Source organism: Erinaceus europaeus, chromosome X (genome assembly GCF_950295315.1).
Source record: "Erinaceus europaeus chromosome X, mEriEur2.1, whole genome shotgun sequence".
Classification (NCBI taxonomy): domain Eukaryota; kingdom Metazoa; phylum Chordata; class Mammalia; order Eulipotyphla; family Erinaceidae; genus Erinaceus; species Erinaceus europaeus.
Genome location: NC_080185.1, coordinates 111,937,039 through 111,954,866, shown reverse-complemented (window position 1 = coordinate 111,954,866; position 17,828 = coordinate 111,937,039). Strand labels below are relative to the sequence as shown.

Sequence of the window (17,828 nt, the reverse complement as noted above, 5' to 3'; positions counted from 1 at the left end):
TGTGTACATTCATACTTCTGAAAACAACAAAATAAGTGCCTTCAAGTCTTCCTTCTCTTACTTAAGTTTCTTCCCTGGTTGTTTGTTTTCAGGGCAAAATTCAAAGGAAATTGCATTTTCCGAAAAAGATAGCTGTGTTATATGCTTGAAAATAGTTTAAATGTGATAAGTTTAAGATGTAATCATGTTACTACTTAATATCTTGTCATTCAGATGGGGAACTGTCTCCAGGAATATTCAGGTGCATATTATACACTGATAGCAATAAATAAATGGCTCAGACAACAACACACACACACACACACACACACACACACACACACACACACACACACACACACACGCGCGCGCGCACACACAGTGTTTGTAGGCATACTGAAATTTATTTGGGAAGTCAAGGAGACATATTTATAATCTCTTAATTGCACTTCACAATTTATGTGTGAGCCATTTCTGCTAAAATAAGTTCTAATAAGCTAGAAACAAGATGCTATCTTAAGCACTAGCAGTGTTTTACCTCTCTTTCCCCACTAAAATATGTGATATTTGAACCGTAGCATTTATTTGAGAGTGTACCTAGCACATGACACTCATTTTTATTTTGCAAAGCTGTATATTTTCACTCAAGGCTATTGTGCCTTGAGCCTATAAATAAAGAGCAGGTGAGTGTTTATTTATTCAACATAAACTTTTTTTCTTGTATTGAAGGTGCTAGAGAATGTATATAGAGACTGTAGATATTATTTTAATAGTTAAAATTTACTTATTTGTGACTGCATATCTACTTGTTGGCCTGTCTCATCTCTAAAGGTTTGATGGCAAGCACCTGTGTATTTAATTTTTAGATGTAAAAATAAAGAGAGATGGTTTTCACAAATCCCCCTACCATGATGCCAGCCAGACTTCCCTGGGCAGATGACCCCACCAATGTGTCCTGGAGCTCCGCTTCCCTAGATCTCTGCCCTACTATGGAAAGAGAGACAGGCGGGCAGGGGTAGATAGCATAATGGTTATGCAAAGAGACTCGTGTCTGAGGCTCTGAAGTCCCAGGTTTCCACAAATCCCCCTGGGCTGAACCTGCCATTTCTGTCCTTTAGTTGAGTAGGGTTGTGTGTATGTGTGTGGGTGTGTATGATTTTCATTTATAAAATGAAAAATGACAAGACCACAGAATAAAAGGGGTACAGTTCCACACAATTCGCACCACCAGAACTCCCTGTTCCATCGCCTTCCCTGATAGCTTTCCTATTCTTTTTTTTAATTTATGTATTTATAAAATGTAAACACAAGACCATAGGATAAGAGAGGTATAGTTCCCACCACCAGAATGCTCTGCACCCTGTCCCCTCCCTGATAGCTTTTCCCTCCTTAACCCTGTGGAAGTATGGACCCAGGGTTATGGGGTACAGAAGGTGGAAGGACTGGCTTCTGTAATTGCTTCCCTGGTGCACATGGGCATTGACAGGTTGGTCCATACTCTCCCTGTCTTGTCTGCCTTTCTTTCTTTTTTTCTTTCTTTCTTTCTTTCTTTCTTTTTTTCTTCCTTCCTTCCTTCCTTCCTTCCTTCCTTCCTTCCTTCCTTCCTTCCTTCCTTCCTTCCTTCCTTCTTTCTTTCTTTCTTTCTTTCTTTCTTTCTTTCTTTCTCCGTTTTGAAGATAGCTAGTAGGTATATTTCATAGGGCCCATGGCTATACTAACTTTTTCCTGAGCCTGACATCTGATATGCAGGTGGACCCAGATTATTGTCTGGGGAGATGATGTCATGGCTGGAAAAAGGGCTAGAAAGCTGAACCAGGGAAGAGAGCAGTTCCCAAATATGGGAAAGGTGTATAAATATTATTGACTGTAAACCCCATCAATTTGATCTGGGGCCCATATTCAGCATAGGAGCCTATGTAACCTCTGCATCCCTGTAGGTCTGAGCTCGCATTCTGTGGTCATGAATGGGAATGTTCCAAGTTGCCCCAATTTCAGGATCCAACTTCCTCAGGTGGTAGATAGAGTATGTTATCCAACTTCCCTTTGGAGGATGGAACATTCTCTACCCTTGTTGAACGACATTGAGGGCAAGGTCCTATGGGGGCCCCCAAAGGGGTCCATTATGTTATTCCTGATGGAGATGACCAATGACAATGAAAGAGGGATCTGTCCGGGGTCTAGACCCATCATATCTGTGTAGGAAATCCCAGGACTCCTTGACTAGGGCCCCAGACTATGGAGTGGCCTAAAGTATGCCAGTCTCTTGTAGGGTGATATATTTAAATTATAATATCTTAATTTTTTAATGTCTCTGTCACTGTGCTTTTTAAATGTTCTTACATCACACCCAACATGATACGGTGTTCAACATAGGCAGAGTAGATGCATTTTAGTCTTGTGTGACTTTAGGTTCTATTTAGATTAACTCCTGAGAAAATGAAACAAGTTATCTTATGCCTGGTAGATGGTCATGGTAGTATTAATGGTTGCAATTTTCACAGGTAAAAGGTGAAGTGAATAAATTGTACAAACTGCTTGAAATAGACATTGATGGTATCTTCAAGTCTCTATTATTGCTGAAGAAGAAGAAATACGCTGCTCTGGTTGTAGAAACTACAGCTGATGGGAATTACTCCACCAAACAGGAGCTGAAAGGATTAGACATAGTTAGGAGAGATTGGTGTGATCTTGCTAAAGAAACTGGAAAGTAAGTTCAATTTTTGTTTTTGTTTCTGTTGTTTGTCTTTTAGAAATTCAAATGTTGATGTGGAGAAGACCTGCTGTTCTGCCAAAGAACACACTTTTTTTCTTGCTATTATTGTGCACCAACAATTCTTACTTACTTGGCACCGAATTTTACATACAGGTTAAAACTTAGAAAAAAACAAATTCACTCAGTTAAGAGATGCTTGTGGTAAGATACATCTCCTGGACAAATGTTCACATGTTACATCTTAACAGGGTTGGTTTTGTTTGTTTTACTAGTTTTTAAAATATTTTATTTATTCATTTATGATTGGGTCGAGACAGAGGAAATGAAAGCAGAGGTGGAGATAGAGAGGAAGAAACAGAGAGACACCTGCAACCCTGCTTCACCACTCATGAAGCCTTTCCCCTTGCAGGTGGGGGCCAGGGGCTTGAACCTGTGTCCTTATGCACTTGTAATATGTGCTCTTAACAAGGTGTGCCACCACCTGATCCAACAGTAGGGTTTTTTTTTAAAATTAAAACGTGCCTTGTGTTGTTTTCTTGAATCTTGAGGAAAAGAAGTCAAGTATTTCTCACTCGTTGACTTCACTGCTATGATCCAATTTTTGCAGACAGACTGAGCCGGTAAGGCATCACCGTAGTGGGGGTCAGTCTTAAATCTGGATCATGCACATGGTAGAATATGCTCACTGTTCAGGTGAACTATCTTTCGGAGTCTGAAACAATTATTATTATTATTATTTCTTCATTGGGGGATTAATATTTTACATTCAACTGTAAATAAAATAAATAGTTTGTACATGCGTAACATTTTCCAGTTTTCCACATAACAATACAACGCCCACTAGGTCCTCTGCCATTCTGTTCGAGGACCTGAGCCCCCCGCAGAGTCTTTTACTTTGGTGCAATATGTGAAACAATTTTTATTTTATTCTGGGATTGTTGGCCTGCATGATTCCTCTGCTCTTAGAAAAAAATTTTTTCCCTCATTGGGGGCGCAGGGTGGTTAATGGTTATGAGTCAACAGTAAAATATAGTAGTTTGTACATGTGTTGCCTTTCTGAGTTTTCTTTCTTTATATTTATTTATTTATTACAGAATTACATATCAACTGTGGTTTGAATCCACACTATTCCCACAACTAGAATTCTAGTCTTCACTCTCCCTACTGCAATCCACCACTGTTCCCCTAAGGTTGTAGACACATTTCTCAGTTTTCCACATAACAATTCAACCCTCTTCAAGGGAGACACCACAGCATCACTCATGCCATTCATGAAACCTTTCCACTACAGGTGCTCCCACATGGTGACGAGGGGTTCAAACCTGGGTGTGTGCTCTAATTGTTAAGCTACCTCTGTCTTGTGGTCTACAGTATTCTGTGTTTCATACTAGGTCATTGAATGAAAATATATTCCCACTCATATAATCTGTGTAATTTTTCTTACAAATCTCATGTTAATTTAAGTGTGAGCTCTCAAAACTATGTAGATATTTCCATCTTGTAAGTTACTGAGCCCCTGGCTTTGCACCTCAGAATGAAAACTGATTTTTTAAGGAGTCATATTAATTATAAAACACCCATTTAAAAATGAACAATTTTAAGTGCTTTCATTTTAGATGCTTTCATTGTAGACTTGACTAATTCTGAATATAGAGGAATTTTTATAATTCTGTAAAGAAAATTCTTAAATTTTAATGTTGCTGAACGTTAGTGTTTTTTACTTGTTTTCCAGCCTTCCTTTCTCTTGTTTTCAAGGTGGGACATTGAGCAATTGTTGCTTCTCCAAAACTACTTTTGATTAGAGAAAGTTTAATCTGAGTTTATCTGAGTATAGGTCATCGTTAGTCTTTTTATGAAATGTAGTTTGAAATGCTTCATTGCCCCCAAATGTACCCAAAGATGAAACTATTTTGTATAGACTCTCGATTAGAGTCTTCTCTTCAGCTTTGTGTTTTCTAAGAAAAGATGCATCATAATAGAAGTAAATTTCTCTGAGTTAGAAATGTATTAGTAATTAAAGCTATACAAATGTTTTTGTCAGGATTCTTTTTCTGACAAATTATAATGCAGCTGTCAAACCCTTGCTCTGCATTTTCTCAGAAATGGATAAAATATTGGCTTATTTTTTTCTTTTATTTTTCTTTTTTATGGGTCTGGTAGAATAACATCAATTTTTGAGGAATAATGTAAGGTTGGAGAGAGGACACTTTAAATCTTTGGTTCTTAAATTTGCATAAAGAACTTTACATAGCTACTTAGGCAGGTATCTTAGAGTTATCTTGGTGCTTTATGAGGACAGTAAAATGTTTGTCTTCTAAGTTACTAAACTATGGGAAGAATTTGGTTGCATGTGAATTTTATAGTTAAATAAAAACTCAGTGGAAAACATACCTTTCTTCAGCTGCATTTTGTATGGGGTCTTAGCTACCACATAATAGTACGAAGTTTTATGTTTAAGGGCCAATTTGTCATTTCAATGTTTATAAACCTTTGGTAGAACTGATGTTAAGCAACAAGTGAACCAGATAAAGCTCACCCTGTAGTGCATCTGACTTTCCATGCATGTGGTCCAGGCTTGAGTTCAGACACTGCATGGAAGGTGATAGGACTCTGCAGGAATCTCAGATGCTATATGGTATATCCCTACCCCAATCTTTCTATCTGAATGAAAAGTGGGCTCACAGTGGTAAAACTGACCATGCTTGAGGCCTTGGCTCCACATAGCACAGAAGCAAAATAGTAATGACCTTCTAGAGTTTAATCCTCAATGTAGCTGATTTTGGGTCCTGTCAACATGTTAACTCAATGTAATATATCATCCCATTTCTCTCCTATTAATGTGTTATATTCTAAAAAGTCAACCACTCATTTTTGGTGTTTTGCAGCTTTGTCATTGGCCAAATTCTCTCTGATCAAAGCCGGGACACAATAGTGGAAAATATTCAGAAGCGGCTAATAGAAATTGGAGAAAATGTGCTAAATGGCAGTGTCTCAGCGAGCCAGTTTGAAATTAACAAGGTAAATGTACCATTTATTGCTGAGCCCAGCTGCTGCCATGAGTTTTTCTCCTTCAGATCTTTGAAGAGGCGCCTCATCCTTGTGATTGAAATAAATTCTAGCTGGTGATGAAAGCTGCTTAACAGCCATCTCACAGATTGAGCATTAGCATACCACTCTTCCCCTTCAGCCACCAGTACTTCCATGGCTGCTGCAGGGCCTTTTCTTTCCATTCCTTCTGCTCTGCTTGAGGAAATGTTTTTCTAGGAAATTATATAATTGATGTTCCAAGGTACTTTTTTATAATCCTTCTGAGTTGTAGTTATTTGCATGGCAGATTTATAATCATGGGGGATAGGATGGATGTAGAGAGAATCTTCACAAAATCTGACCCATAAAGATCAGATGGCTTATGGGATCATATTTAGAATTGACGTGGTGATAACATTTTCTTTACAATCAAAAGCATTTCTACTTTGAAAAAATATAAGCCAGGTGGCTGGGCGGTAGTAGCAGGTAAGGCGTACATGGTGCCAAGCGCAAGGACTGGCATAAGGATCCCGGTTCTAGCCTCCGGCTCCCCACCTGCAAGGGGGTTGCTTCACAAGTGGCGAATCAGGTCTGTAGGTGTCTGTCTTTCTCTCTCCCTCTCTGTCTTCCCCTCCTCTCTTGATTTCTCTCTGTCCTACCCAACAACAATGACAGCAATAAGAACAATAACAACAACAATAAAACAAGGGCAACAAAAGGGAAAAATAGGTTCCAGGAGCAGTGGATTCATAGTGCAGGCACCGAGCCCCAGCGATAACCCTGGAGGCAAGTATGTATGTATGTATGTATGTATGCATGTATGTATGTATGTATATGCTATACTTAATGTACAGTTTTGGTTGAAAGTATAGTATCTTTTTCTTAAGAATGTTGAAAAATCTTTTTTCCTAAGTGTTGTATAATAAAAGATGCTGGGTTTACAGATTTGTTTTTCCATTTAAAATGAGAACCCTTACATATTCAGAAACTAATTTTGCTAGTGCCATTTTACCCATTTTGTAAAAATTAGGTTTTGTTGTCAAAGCTCATAAAAAAAAACAATTTTAATGAAAAAGAATCTAATGATGAATCTAAATGGAAGTTTTAGAATTAAAACCCATGTTCATAATCCCCTATGCTAAAGCAGTGCTTGTCATGTTTGTACATTTTGTTACTCTGGAAAACATTTTATTACTATTTTTCCATTGCAGAAATTAGAATATATATTATTTTAAAATCTATTTTTACTTAACACCTCAAAAATCATATTAATGTGTTACTCTACTCACTGATAATTTGTGTGTATGTGTGTGTGTGTATTATCTTTGTTTATTTTTCTTTGCTTTTGGTTGACTTACTTTCTTAGTTAAGGTTTCATGAAATAAAATACTTGAGTCAAAAGATATGAGGAGGGGGACAGATGGTAGCACAGAGGCTTAAATGCATGTGGCACGAAGTGCAGGCACCGGTGTAAGGATCCTGGTTTGAGCCCCTGGCTCCCCACCTACAGGGGAGTCGCTTCACAGGTGGTGAAGCAGGTCTGCAGGTGTCTATCTTCTCTCCCCGTCTCTGTCTTCCCCTCCTCTCTCCATTTCTCACTGTCCTATCCAACAATGACGACATCAATACCAACAATAATAACTACAACAACAAAACAATAAGACCAACAAAAGGGAATAAATAAAATATTAAAAAATTTAAAAAAAGATATAATGAGTTGGGCGGTAGTGCAGCAGGTTAAGCGCACGTGGCACAAACTGCAAGGATTGGCTAAGGGTCCCGGTTTGAGACCCCAGCTCCTCTCCTGCAGGTGGTTCGCTTCATAAGTGGTGAAGCAGGTCTGCAGCTGTCTTTCTCTCCCTCCCTCTGTCTTCCCCATCTCTCTCCATTTCTCTCTGTCTTATCCAACTATGATGACATCAATAATAATAACTACAACAATAAAACAACAAGGGCAACAAAAGGGAATAAATAAATATTTTTAAAAAGCTATGAATATCTGTACCACTCTTGCCAAATCGCTTTGCAAAAGAATGATAAGAATTTATAACAAAATGTGTGTGCCAGTTTTTACCACAGATTGCTTATATTGCTGATGCTATAGCTGGTGATACTTAAATAACGTAATAGTTATAAATTTTCAGAGTGGATATAACTGTTCATAATGGTTATAAAATGATATTTTGTCATTGTATTTAATTTTGTATTTCTTTGATTCTTATAGATAAGGAATATTTTCTGTGAATATCCTTATATTAAGTCAGTTTCATCTTGACATCTTTAATGTCACAAATAATAATAATAATAATAATAATAATAATAATAATAATAATAATAATTTTTTATTATATTATCACCACCATCACCAGAGGTATGCTCAGTTCTGTTTTGGGGACTTGAAACTAGGACCTGTTTGCATAACCATTATGCTATCTCCCCTGTCCAAGAAGATACTTGTTTAGATATGTAGAATACATGCTTTGGCTATTTACTTGAGGGTTTCAGGGTGAACTTCTTGACAAGGCATTATTTGTGACATCTGAAAGTGCTTCCCTTTTAGATATTGTTTTGTCTCTTTTTCAGGGAATTGCATGAGGAAGCATTATGACTTGTCTTTTATCAATTTTTTTTTCTTATCTCTACTACAAATTATATCCCTTCCACTGTCTACCTTAGGAATACAGACTCTCTAGAGAAAAGGGTTCAGAGTATGAGTTTGAAAGGCTAAGTTCTAACATGACTATTTTTGGAAAAATAACACTCAGCACTTGTCCATCAATTTCTCATATGAATGATGACACAATATTATGGTGTCCAGTAAAAACCAGTGTTGGTCTTGTTATTTTTTTATTTTTCATTGTTGAAATTGTATGAAGATAATAGTTTTATGAGCACTCATCTGTCAGCTTCAATATTTTTCAATTTATGGGGTCATATTATCAGTGCTAATAATAGCTAATACTATTGTTATATTATGTACATATATATATATAAATAATGGTGTGTTAGGCCTAACTCTCCTTTAATTTCACTTGACGTGGTAGTTGACAAATAATAGCTTCCTGTGAGCATTAAAAGAATTAATGTGCTTGGTTAATCACCCATCCATCAAACATGAAATGCCTCATATGTATACAGTGTTATATTTTGAAATATAAAGTTGACTTAAATAAAGCATGGTCCATATTTTCAACATGCTAATAGTTTATCAATGCTCTAGCACATGCTCCTATACTTTTTTTTAATTTAACAAAGAAAAGTGTGTGTAAGTAGTAAGTGTAGTAAATTCTTGTGAAAAGGCTATCTATAGCATATTTATTCCTATGTCTTTTACAGTAAGCTCTTTTTTTCAGTAAACTATCAAAGGTGATGTGTTCTGATAAAGATTTCTCTGAAAAATTGTGCTATTAAAATCTGTGAGCAGTTAATTCAGTTTTTACATTTCATACAATATGTATAGCTATTGATCATAGTGTGTTTGGGAGGGGACTGATAGGACTTAAGAAAATAGGAGGCTAGTCTAGGGTGGTGGGGCAAAGTAGTGAAGTTTATTTTTGTAGAGATATTAGCCCTATTTGTGTAAAGCAATTGAAGATACAATGCATGATTTTCTAGACTACTATAATCTTAGCTTAAATATATTTCATAAGGTAAATGCTTCATAGATGGCTTTTATAGTGCTGGCTTCCTTGAGCCTAAGCTACCTGAAAGCATTTTTAAATCAAGCATTCCAAAAGTAGCTTACAGAATACTTAAGTAGCACCAATCTAACAACTGGAAAATATGTCAGGTGAAATGCAGGATTTAACACTGTACTGAAGTATAGTCTTGAAGGAGATAAGGGCCTTTTTTTTTTTTATAGAGTTAAATTAAGATTTGTATATGGTATTATCTATCCAAATCAATCAAGACATTACACAGTGTTGGAAGAGATTCAGGTACTTTGTAAGTTTCCTAGGTACTCTCCTACACTCAGGCAAAACTTAGCAAGTATGCATGTCGCTGTATCCAGTTGTGTTTGAGGACCTGTTTATTCTTCTACAGCAGGTTTCAATTTCCCTGGTCTTGGAAACCTTCACACCCTTTTTTAAGTTTCATGTTTATTGTAAACTTGTAAACCTTTTAAATTCAGCATTTTTATTTCATTGAGGTGTTAAAGTTTTACGGTACAGTTGTTGACATATAGGTATCTTCACACTCTTAAATGCAAATATGAAGAGCTTTTCTTATGACAGTTACTGTGTTAGAAATTAAAACTGGGACCAGTTAACGCCCATGTTCAGCGGGGAAGCAATTACAGAAGCCAGACCTTCCACCTTCTACAACCCACAATGACCCTGGGTCCATGCTCCCAGAGGGATAGAGAGTGGGAAAGCTATCAGGGGAGCGGGTGGGATATGGAGATTGGGTGTTGGGAATTGTGTGGAGTTGTACCCCTCCTACCCTATGGTTTTGTTAATTAATCCTTTCTTAAATAAAGGGGAAAAAAAAGAAAAGAAAAAAAGAAGAAATTAAAACTGGGTGGCCTGGTGGTGGTGCACCTGTTTGAGCACACATATCGCAATGCACAAGGACTGTGTTTGAACCCCCAGACCCCACCTGCAGAGGGATAGCTTTGTGAGTGGTGAAGCAATGCTGCAGGTGTCTCTGTCTCTCTCTCCTTCTCTATCACCCCTTCCTTCTTGAATTCTGGCTGTCTCTATCCAATAAATAAATAAATAAATAAATAAATGTAATAAAAATATTTGAAAAAATTAAAACTGGGAGGGAGCCAGGTGATGACATACCTGGTTAAGCACACACACTACAGTGTGCATAAGGACCCAGGTTCAAGCCTCTGGTCTCCACCTGAGGGGGAAAGCTTCATAAGTGGTGAAGCATGTCTGCAGGTGTCTGTCTCTCTCCACCATCCTCGAAATTTCTCTCTGTCTCTATCAAATAATAAATAAATTAAATAAATTAAAACTGGGGAGTTTAAAAAAATTATTTCATAATAGCAATAAATCTATTATGTGATTATAAAAGTGACTTCCACATGAAAAATATATTTCTAAATAACTTCAGATTTGCCAATGAAGTGGTTCTTCAGTATTATATATCTATTTAACGTCTAGCTTAGTAGAAAACATAGTTTTTCTTTTCTTCTTGTACATCCAGTTCATTTTTGATAAATACTTTTGGTTAAATATAGGGAGAAAATCCACATTCACAGGAATTGCTAGTTGGGTGGAAGTTGTGTAGTCTTTTTTTCTCAGATAGTTGTATGTACTCTTTGATCCTACACCAAAATCCTGAAATTTTCTTAAACATTATGTATAAAGTAGGATCAAAAACCATATTAATGAACTTCCAACTCTTACATGTAACTTTGTACGGGAATGGATACTTTACCCATACACGTCATTGTTCATTGGTCATTTTAAAATGTCAGTTTCCTATATTACATAGATCTTCCAAGTACTGATACATATTATCAAAAAATTTAATTTTCAAATTATCCTACTATATCACTAGTAAAGGCTTTAAGTATTGGGAAGGTATCAGAGATTGAAACTCATTTTCCAAAATTATTTGCATACAAAACTTAAATTTTATCATAGACAATATAAACTGTTGTCTAGCTTGTTGTCAGCCATGGCAGGTATATATATTAGAATAACTATAATTGCCCCATTATTGTTACAAATAAAAATTATTTGGGAAAACAAAAAAGAAAAGGAAAGAAAAGAAACTACATTAGCTTGCAACTTACCCTTGAGCTATTTCCTAGGGCACTATCAAGGACATGCCATTTAAAATTTTTTTATTCGTGTTTTAATAGTGGCTTTCAAGATTATGAGATTACCAAGGTATAGTTCTTCATCACACTTGCCAACAAAGTGTTGTGCCTCTCTCCCTTCCCCATGATAGCCACTATAGTTTTCACACAATTTTAGAGACAGTTCGGTGGTAGCAGCAGTGGCAGTGACTCCTCATAGTCCTCTTCCTCCTCCAGTATCACCACTACCACTAACTGGTGTGTTTTAATTCTTTTTTAAAAATTTACTTTATATATAAAATGGAAATATTACAAGACTATAGGATAAGAGGGGTACATTTCCACATAGTGCCCACTCTTAGAGCTCCATATCCAGTCTCCTCCCTTGATAGCTTCCCTATTTATCCCTCTGGGAGTATGGACCCAGGATCATTGTCGGGTGCAGAAAGTGGAAGGTCTGGCTTCTGTAATTGTTTTTCCACTGAACATGGATGTTGGCAGGTCAATCCATACTCACAGCCTGTCTCTCTCTCTAGTGGGGCAGTGCTCTCGGTAGGCGGGGCTCCAAGATACATGGTGGGGTCCTCTGCCCAACAAAGTCGGGGTGGTATCATAGTATCATCTTGAACCTGGTGGCTGAAAATGAGTTAAGATAATGCAGAACAAATTGTTGACTAATCATGAACCTAAAGGCAAGAATATTGCAGATGAAGATTGGGGTCTCCATTTTGGAAAAAGCTAGTAGTTCTGTTTTCGGTATATTCCAGAGGGCCTATGACTTTACTAGCTTTTGCCTGAGCCTGACATCTAATATGCTGGTAGACCCAGGTTATTGTCTAGGGAGATGGTGTCATAGTTGAAAAAAGGAGTGTTTTAATTCTTTATATTCCTTATATTAGTCAAACCAATTAGTAATTGTCTTTCACCTTGTTACTTACTTTACTAGCGATAATCATCTTCAATTCCATCCATTTTGTTCTTAAGGACATAGCATCATCCTTTTAAATTGCAGAATAGTACTCTTTGAATATATCCCATAACTTATCTATTCAGTTATTTTTCAGTGGGCATTTAGTTTGCTTTCAGTCTTTATCGAGGGCACTCTTTTATTTATTATTACTTTTTTTTATAAAGGAGACTCTTCAGTGAAGCTTTTTTCAGCTATGCATGAGGTTATGAAGAATTCAGTGGCATTAGAACAATTTGTTACTGCTGCCTCCACCACCCTGAGTCATGCCTTACTAATGCCTTACTGACCGTGGCTTTTGCATCACCAGTCCAAATGATATTTTTAGGGAAATGTAGTCTAAATCTTACAATCCCCTGAAAGGGTATAAGGATTCTGGGCAGATTACACTTTGAGAACAGGTAATTTAGCCACACAGCTTCCTGGTTTTTTTTTCTTTCATTTTTTTCATTTTTGAGAGAGAGCAAGCGAGCACAGAAAGGAGAGGCACATTCATTGGTGTTTCCATGATGCTCCCATATATTATTGTGGCATAAACCCAAGGTCTTATGCATGTATGGTAAGGGTATAAGGACTACTTAGTGTCCTATCTCCTGCCCCCCTGTTTTTATGAGTGAGAGATCAGAGCACCAATATACCACATGTGGTACCAGGCATGGAACTCAGGGATGCCAGGTATGCACTGTACTGCTGAGCCACCGTCCAAGTCCCTCCTTGTCCTTCCTCGTGTCTTTGGAAATTCACCTCTTGTCTTTGGAAATTCACCCCTTATGAAACTAGACATACCCACATTTTCTTTGTGCATATGAAATAACTGTATTTTTCTCACCTCTTTTCCTTAACTTTTGCTGTTTTATTTTGCCCAGATGGTTCTTGATTCTATACTTTATTAAAAACAAAACAAAACAGAGCAAAAACAAAAAAAACCTACCAATTTAAGGATTTTTTTTTATTGGTTTCTGCTGTCATATATGTTCCTTGCTTCTCCAAATTCTCTTTTTAACATTTTGGTCATACTTCCCTCTCTTATGGCAAGTGCACTTTATTTTATAGTTTTGTGTGTGGAGGTGGGATGGGAGTAGGGAGTTACGTACTACAAAACCATGAATTTGGACCAGTGAGTATCTTATCCACCCCACAGTATATGATTGTGCTTGAATTTAGTAGATTATTGCAGAAGGACAAATACAATTTTAATCACAAAAATTTGGCTGCTACTTTCTTCTACTCATCATTCTGAGCACTGAGTGTAGCAGTAGTCAGGACTGGCATCTTTTCTACCCTCACGGGGCTTACTTTCTGTTCCCTACTCACTCATTCTTCCTTTGTGGAGGGGAAACTGACAATGTGAGTAAATCCAGTGATTAGGGCCTGTGAGATTTATTTAGGTTAGGAAAAGCCTCTAAGAAACAGATCATTCAGTCAGAGTATCTCTTATCCATCAATCCTGATTACTCAGTTAATTCAGTGAAAAAATTATAAACATTAGGAGGAACTATAACGCTGCTCAAAGTCTGAATTCATTGCCTACATTTTTGACATTCAAGTATTATGTGAATGGCCCATAAACTTGCATTTCTTTCTTGTCTGAAGTATCTGGTTGCCTTAGCCACTGAAGGGAGATTAGCCTTTTGAATAAAGTGTTGATGTTTTCCTTAATGAATTCAGCAGGAAGCTCCTGGAATTCATTAGGCAATATAGTAAGGTATCAAGTTACAGAATTAACATACAAAAACTGGTGGTTTTCCCACAGAAGGAGCCATTAGCCCAGCCAGATCTCATGTGGTTTTCCCTTATGCTAAGTCAGGGGACTGAGTGATGATGCACCTGTTTGAGCACATGTTATGCGAAAAGAGCCAGGTTTGAGTCCCTGGTCCCCACTTGCAGGGGGGGAAGCTTTGTGAATGTTGAAGCAGTGCTGCAGGTGTCCCTCTCCTTCTCTGTCTTCCCAACCATCTCCATTTCCGACTATCTGTATTGAACAAATAAAGATAATAATAATAAAAAAACCTACTAAGTTACTAGAAGAAGAAATCCATAAATCAGTCCCATTCATTTTAGCATCAACAGTAATAAAATATCTAGGAATAAAGTTAATAAAAGAAGTGAAAAACTTGTATATGGAAAATTATGAATCACTATTCAAGGAAATAGAAAAAGACTGAAAATAGAAAAGTAATTTATGTTCATGGATTGGAAGAATTAACATCATCAAAATTAATATTGTTTTGCTGTCAACTGTAAACCATTAACCCCCCCAATAAAGAAATTTTTTAAAAAGGAATATTCTTCACAGAGCCATATAGAAAGTTAATGCAACCCCCATCAAGGTTTCACCTTTATTTTTTTTTTAAATAGAACAAAAGCTACAAATGTTCATCTGGAGTCAGAAAATACCTAGAATCTCCAAAACAGTCTTGGGGAAAAAAAAAAAAAACTTGTGGCATTCCACTTCCAAATCTCAAACTATATTATAAGGTTACTGTAATCAAAAGTAACTGGTACTGGAATAAAAATAGATACAGTGACCAGTGGAATAGAATTGAGAGCTCAGAAATAAATCCCCACACCTATAGTCATCTAGTTTTTGACAAGGGAGAAAGGAATCTCTTTAACAAATGGAGTTGGGAAAATTGCATTGAAATGTGCAGAAAAATAAAACTGAATCACTACATTTCACCACACACAAAAATAAACTAAATTGATCAAGGAATTGGATGTTAGACCAGAAACTGTCAAATACTAACAGAAATATTTACAGCACTCTTCTCCATCTATATTTTATAAGCATTTTCAGTGATACAAATCCAGCTGCAAGGAAGACTAAAACAAAGCAAAACAAAACAGAAAACCAATGGAACTACATTAAACAGAAAAACTGTAACAAAAGAAATCACCACCCAAAGAGACTTTACAGAATGGGAGAAGATCTTTATTTGCCATGTATCAGACAAAAGGCTAGTAACCAAAATATAAGAAATATATGAATAACTCAATAACAACAAAATGACCCCCCCTCAAAAATGGGGAGAGGATATGAACAAAATATTCCCCAAAGAAGAGATCCAAAAGACTAACAGACATATGAAAAAATGATCTACGTCAGTGATTGTCAGAGAAATGAAAATAAAGACAACAGTAAGATACTTCACCTGTGTGAGAATGTCATACATCAGAAATGATAGCAACAACAAATGCTGGAGTGGTTGTGGAATTAAAGAAACCCTCCAGCACTGTTGGTGGGAATGTAAATTTGTCCAACTTCTGTGGAGAGCAGTCTGGAGAACTCTCAGAAGGATAGAAATGGACCTACCCTAGGGAGTCGAGCGGTAGCGCAGCTGGTTAAGCGCAGGTGGTGCAAAGCACAAGGACCAGCATAAGGATCCTAGTTTTAGCCCCTGGCTCCCCACCTGCAGGGGACTCACTTCACAAGTGGTGAAGCAGGTCTGCAGGTGTATATCTTTCTCTCCCCCCTCTGCCTTCCCCTCCTGTCTCCATTTCTTTCTGTCCTATCCATCAATGATGACATCAATAACAACAACAATAATAACTATAACAATAAAACAACAAGGACAACAAAAGGGAATAATTAAATATTTTAAAAAATGGACCTACCCTATGATCCTTCAATTCCTCTCCTGGGGAATATAGCCTAAGGAACCAAACACCCCCATCCAAGAAGATCATAGCAGCATAATTTGTAATATTCAAAACTTGGAAGCAACAGAAGAGTGGCTGAGAAAGTTGTGGTTTATATATATAATACTACTCAGCTATTAAGAATTATGAATTCACATTCACCTCAAATTGGAAGGAGCTTGAAGAAATCATTTTGAGTGATAAGCCAGAAAGAAGGATGAATATGGAATGATCTCATTCATGGATAGAAGTTGAGAATAAGAACAGACGGAATGACAAAGCAGAATTTGGACTGGGATTGATGCATTCCACCAAAGTAAAGGACTCTGGGGAATGGGCTGGGGGAGACTTTCAGGTTCTGGTGCATGATGGTGGAGGAGGAGCTGTGTGTGGGGGAGCATTTAGAATGTTAGGATGAAAACAAATTTTACACATGTAACAGCAACTTTACTGTCAACTGTAAATCATTAACCTTCCCAATTAAAAAAATGGTGTTTTCTTACATACTTGTGGCATTTGTCATTGTGCTACGTGGCTAGTAAGAGCCTAGCAAAAATGTATTTCATGAATATTTGTGAAGAGGAGCTTTATTTTAAACTATGGGACTTTCTGTCCTTTTTTTTTTTTTTTTCTTTCAGGCATTGACAAAGGATCCTCAGGACTACCCTGATAAAAAAAGCCTACCTCATGTACATGTTGCCCTCTGGATAAATTCTCAAGGTGGCAGAAAGGTGAAAGCTGGAGATACTGTGTCGTATGTCATCTGCCAGGTAATTTTAGCATGATTCTTAAAAACTCCCATTCCATTTCAGAACTGTAAAAATCCACATTTCCATAGCACCTCTTTTAGTAGTCTTTCAGTTAATTGGTGCTGTAAAGAGATGGTCTAGACTTGTTGACTTTGCAGCATATAGAAATTTTAGTCAAGGCTATGGCATGTTTTATTAACACTTCCATAAAACATTGAAGACCAGTATTTTGGTTCACTGAAATGATGCTGGATAGTCAGGTTTATAAAGTAGCTACTGCTTCAGCCTTTATTTAACATGAATGAAATTGTATGTATATGTGGTCATGTACCCACAAGTAGTCCTTTATCCTTTCCTTTGTAAGTTTGCTTCCATTATGAGTATTCATAGAATGAGCGATTGTGTTTCCCACAATCTATGTTCAAATGATTACTTGAGCAAATAGGAAATGCATAAGCTTATGGAGAAAAGTGAGAGGTCCTTTTAGATTCCTTATGAAGAAAACAAAAATTGTCTAGTCAGTTTGACTTCTTTTTTTTCTTTCTTTTGAGAGAAGGGAACCCAGAACTCAGAACCCACTTTCTATTTTCTTCCTGCTCTGTGAAACACCTATAAGGAACTTCTAGACCTACTGGGACCCAGTTTAAACCATTAGCCAGTTTCTGTTGAGAGTAGCCTGACTTTCTCATTTGCGGTAGAGAGATAATATTGATTACAAGACTATAATATTGTGGTATAATTCTACACCACTTCTACCACCAAAGATCTGTGCTGCCATCCTCCTCCAACAGTAACTACCATAGTTCTCCCAAGGTCATATGAGTCAACTATATATTTTTTTCAGTTTTTTTTTTTTTCCTTTGAAAGCCTTTACCTCTAACTCATGCAAAGAAGTCTCATTCATTTTGTCAAAAAGGTGGGGTGAAGGGCAGGCAGGGGAGACAGCATAGTGTTTATGCAAAAGACTTCGGTTTGTACCTCCAGTGTCCTAGGCTC

At 37.0% G+C, this 17,828-nt stretch overlaps 1 protein-coding gene across 2 annotated transcripts in view; it reads left to right on the top strand.

Annotated features, from left to right (window-relative positions):
* POLA1 (DNA polymerase alpha 1, catalytic subunit) overlaps nt 1-17,828 on the top strand; it is a 323,415-nt gene that overhangs the window by 119,204 nt on the left and 186,383 nt on the right. For both annotated transcript variants that reach the window (XM_060182802.1, XM_060182803.1), the window contains exons 29-31: nt 2,481-2,686; nt 5,578-5,710; nt 16,722-16,853. In XM_060182802.1, the coding sequence (XP_060038785.1) occupies nt 2,481-2,686; nt 5,578-5,710; nt 16,722-16,853 (471 nt within the window). The remainder of the gene's footprint in view (nt 1-2,480; nt 2,687-5,577; nt 5,711-16,721; nt 16,854-17,828) is intronic.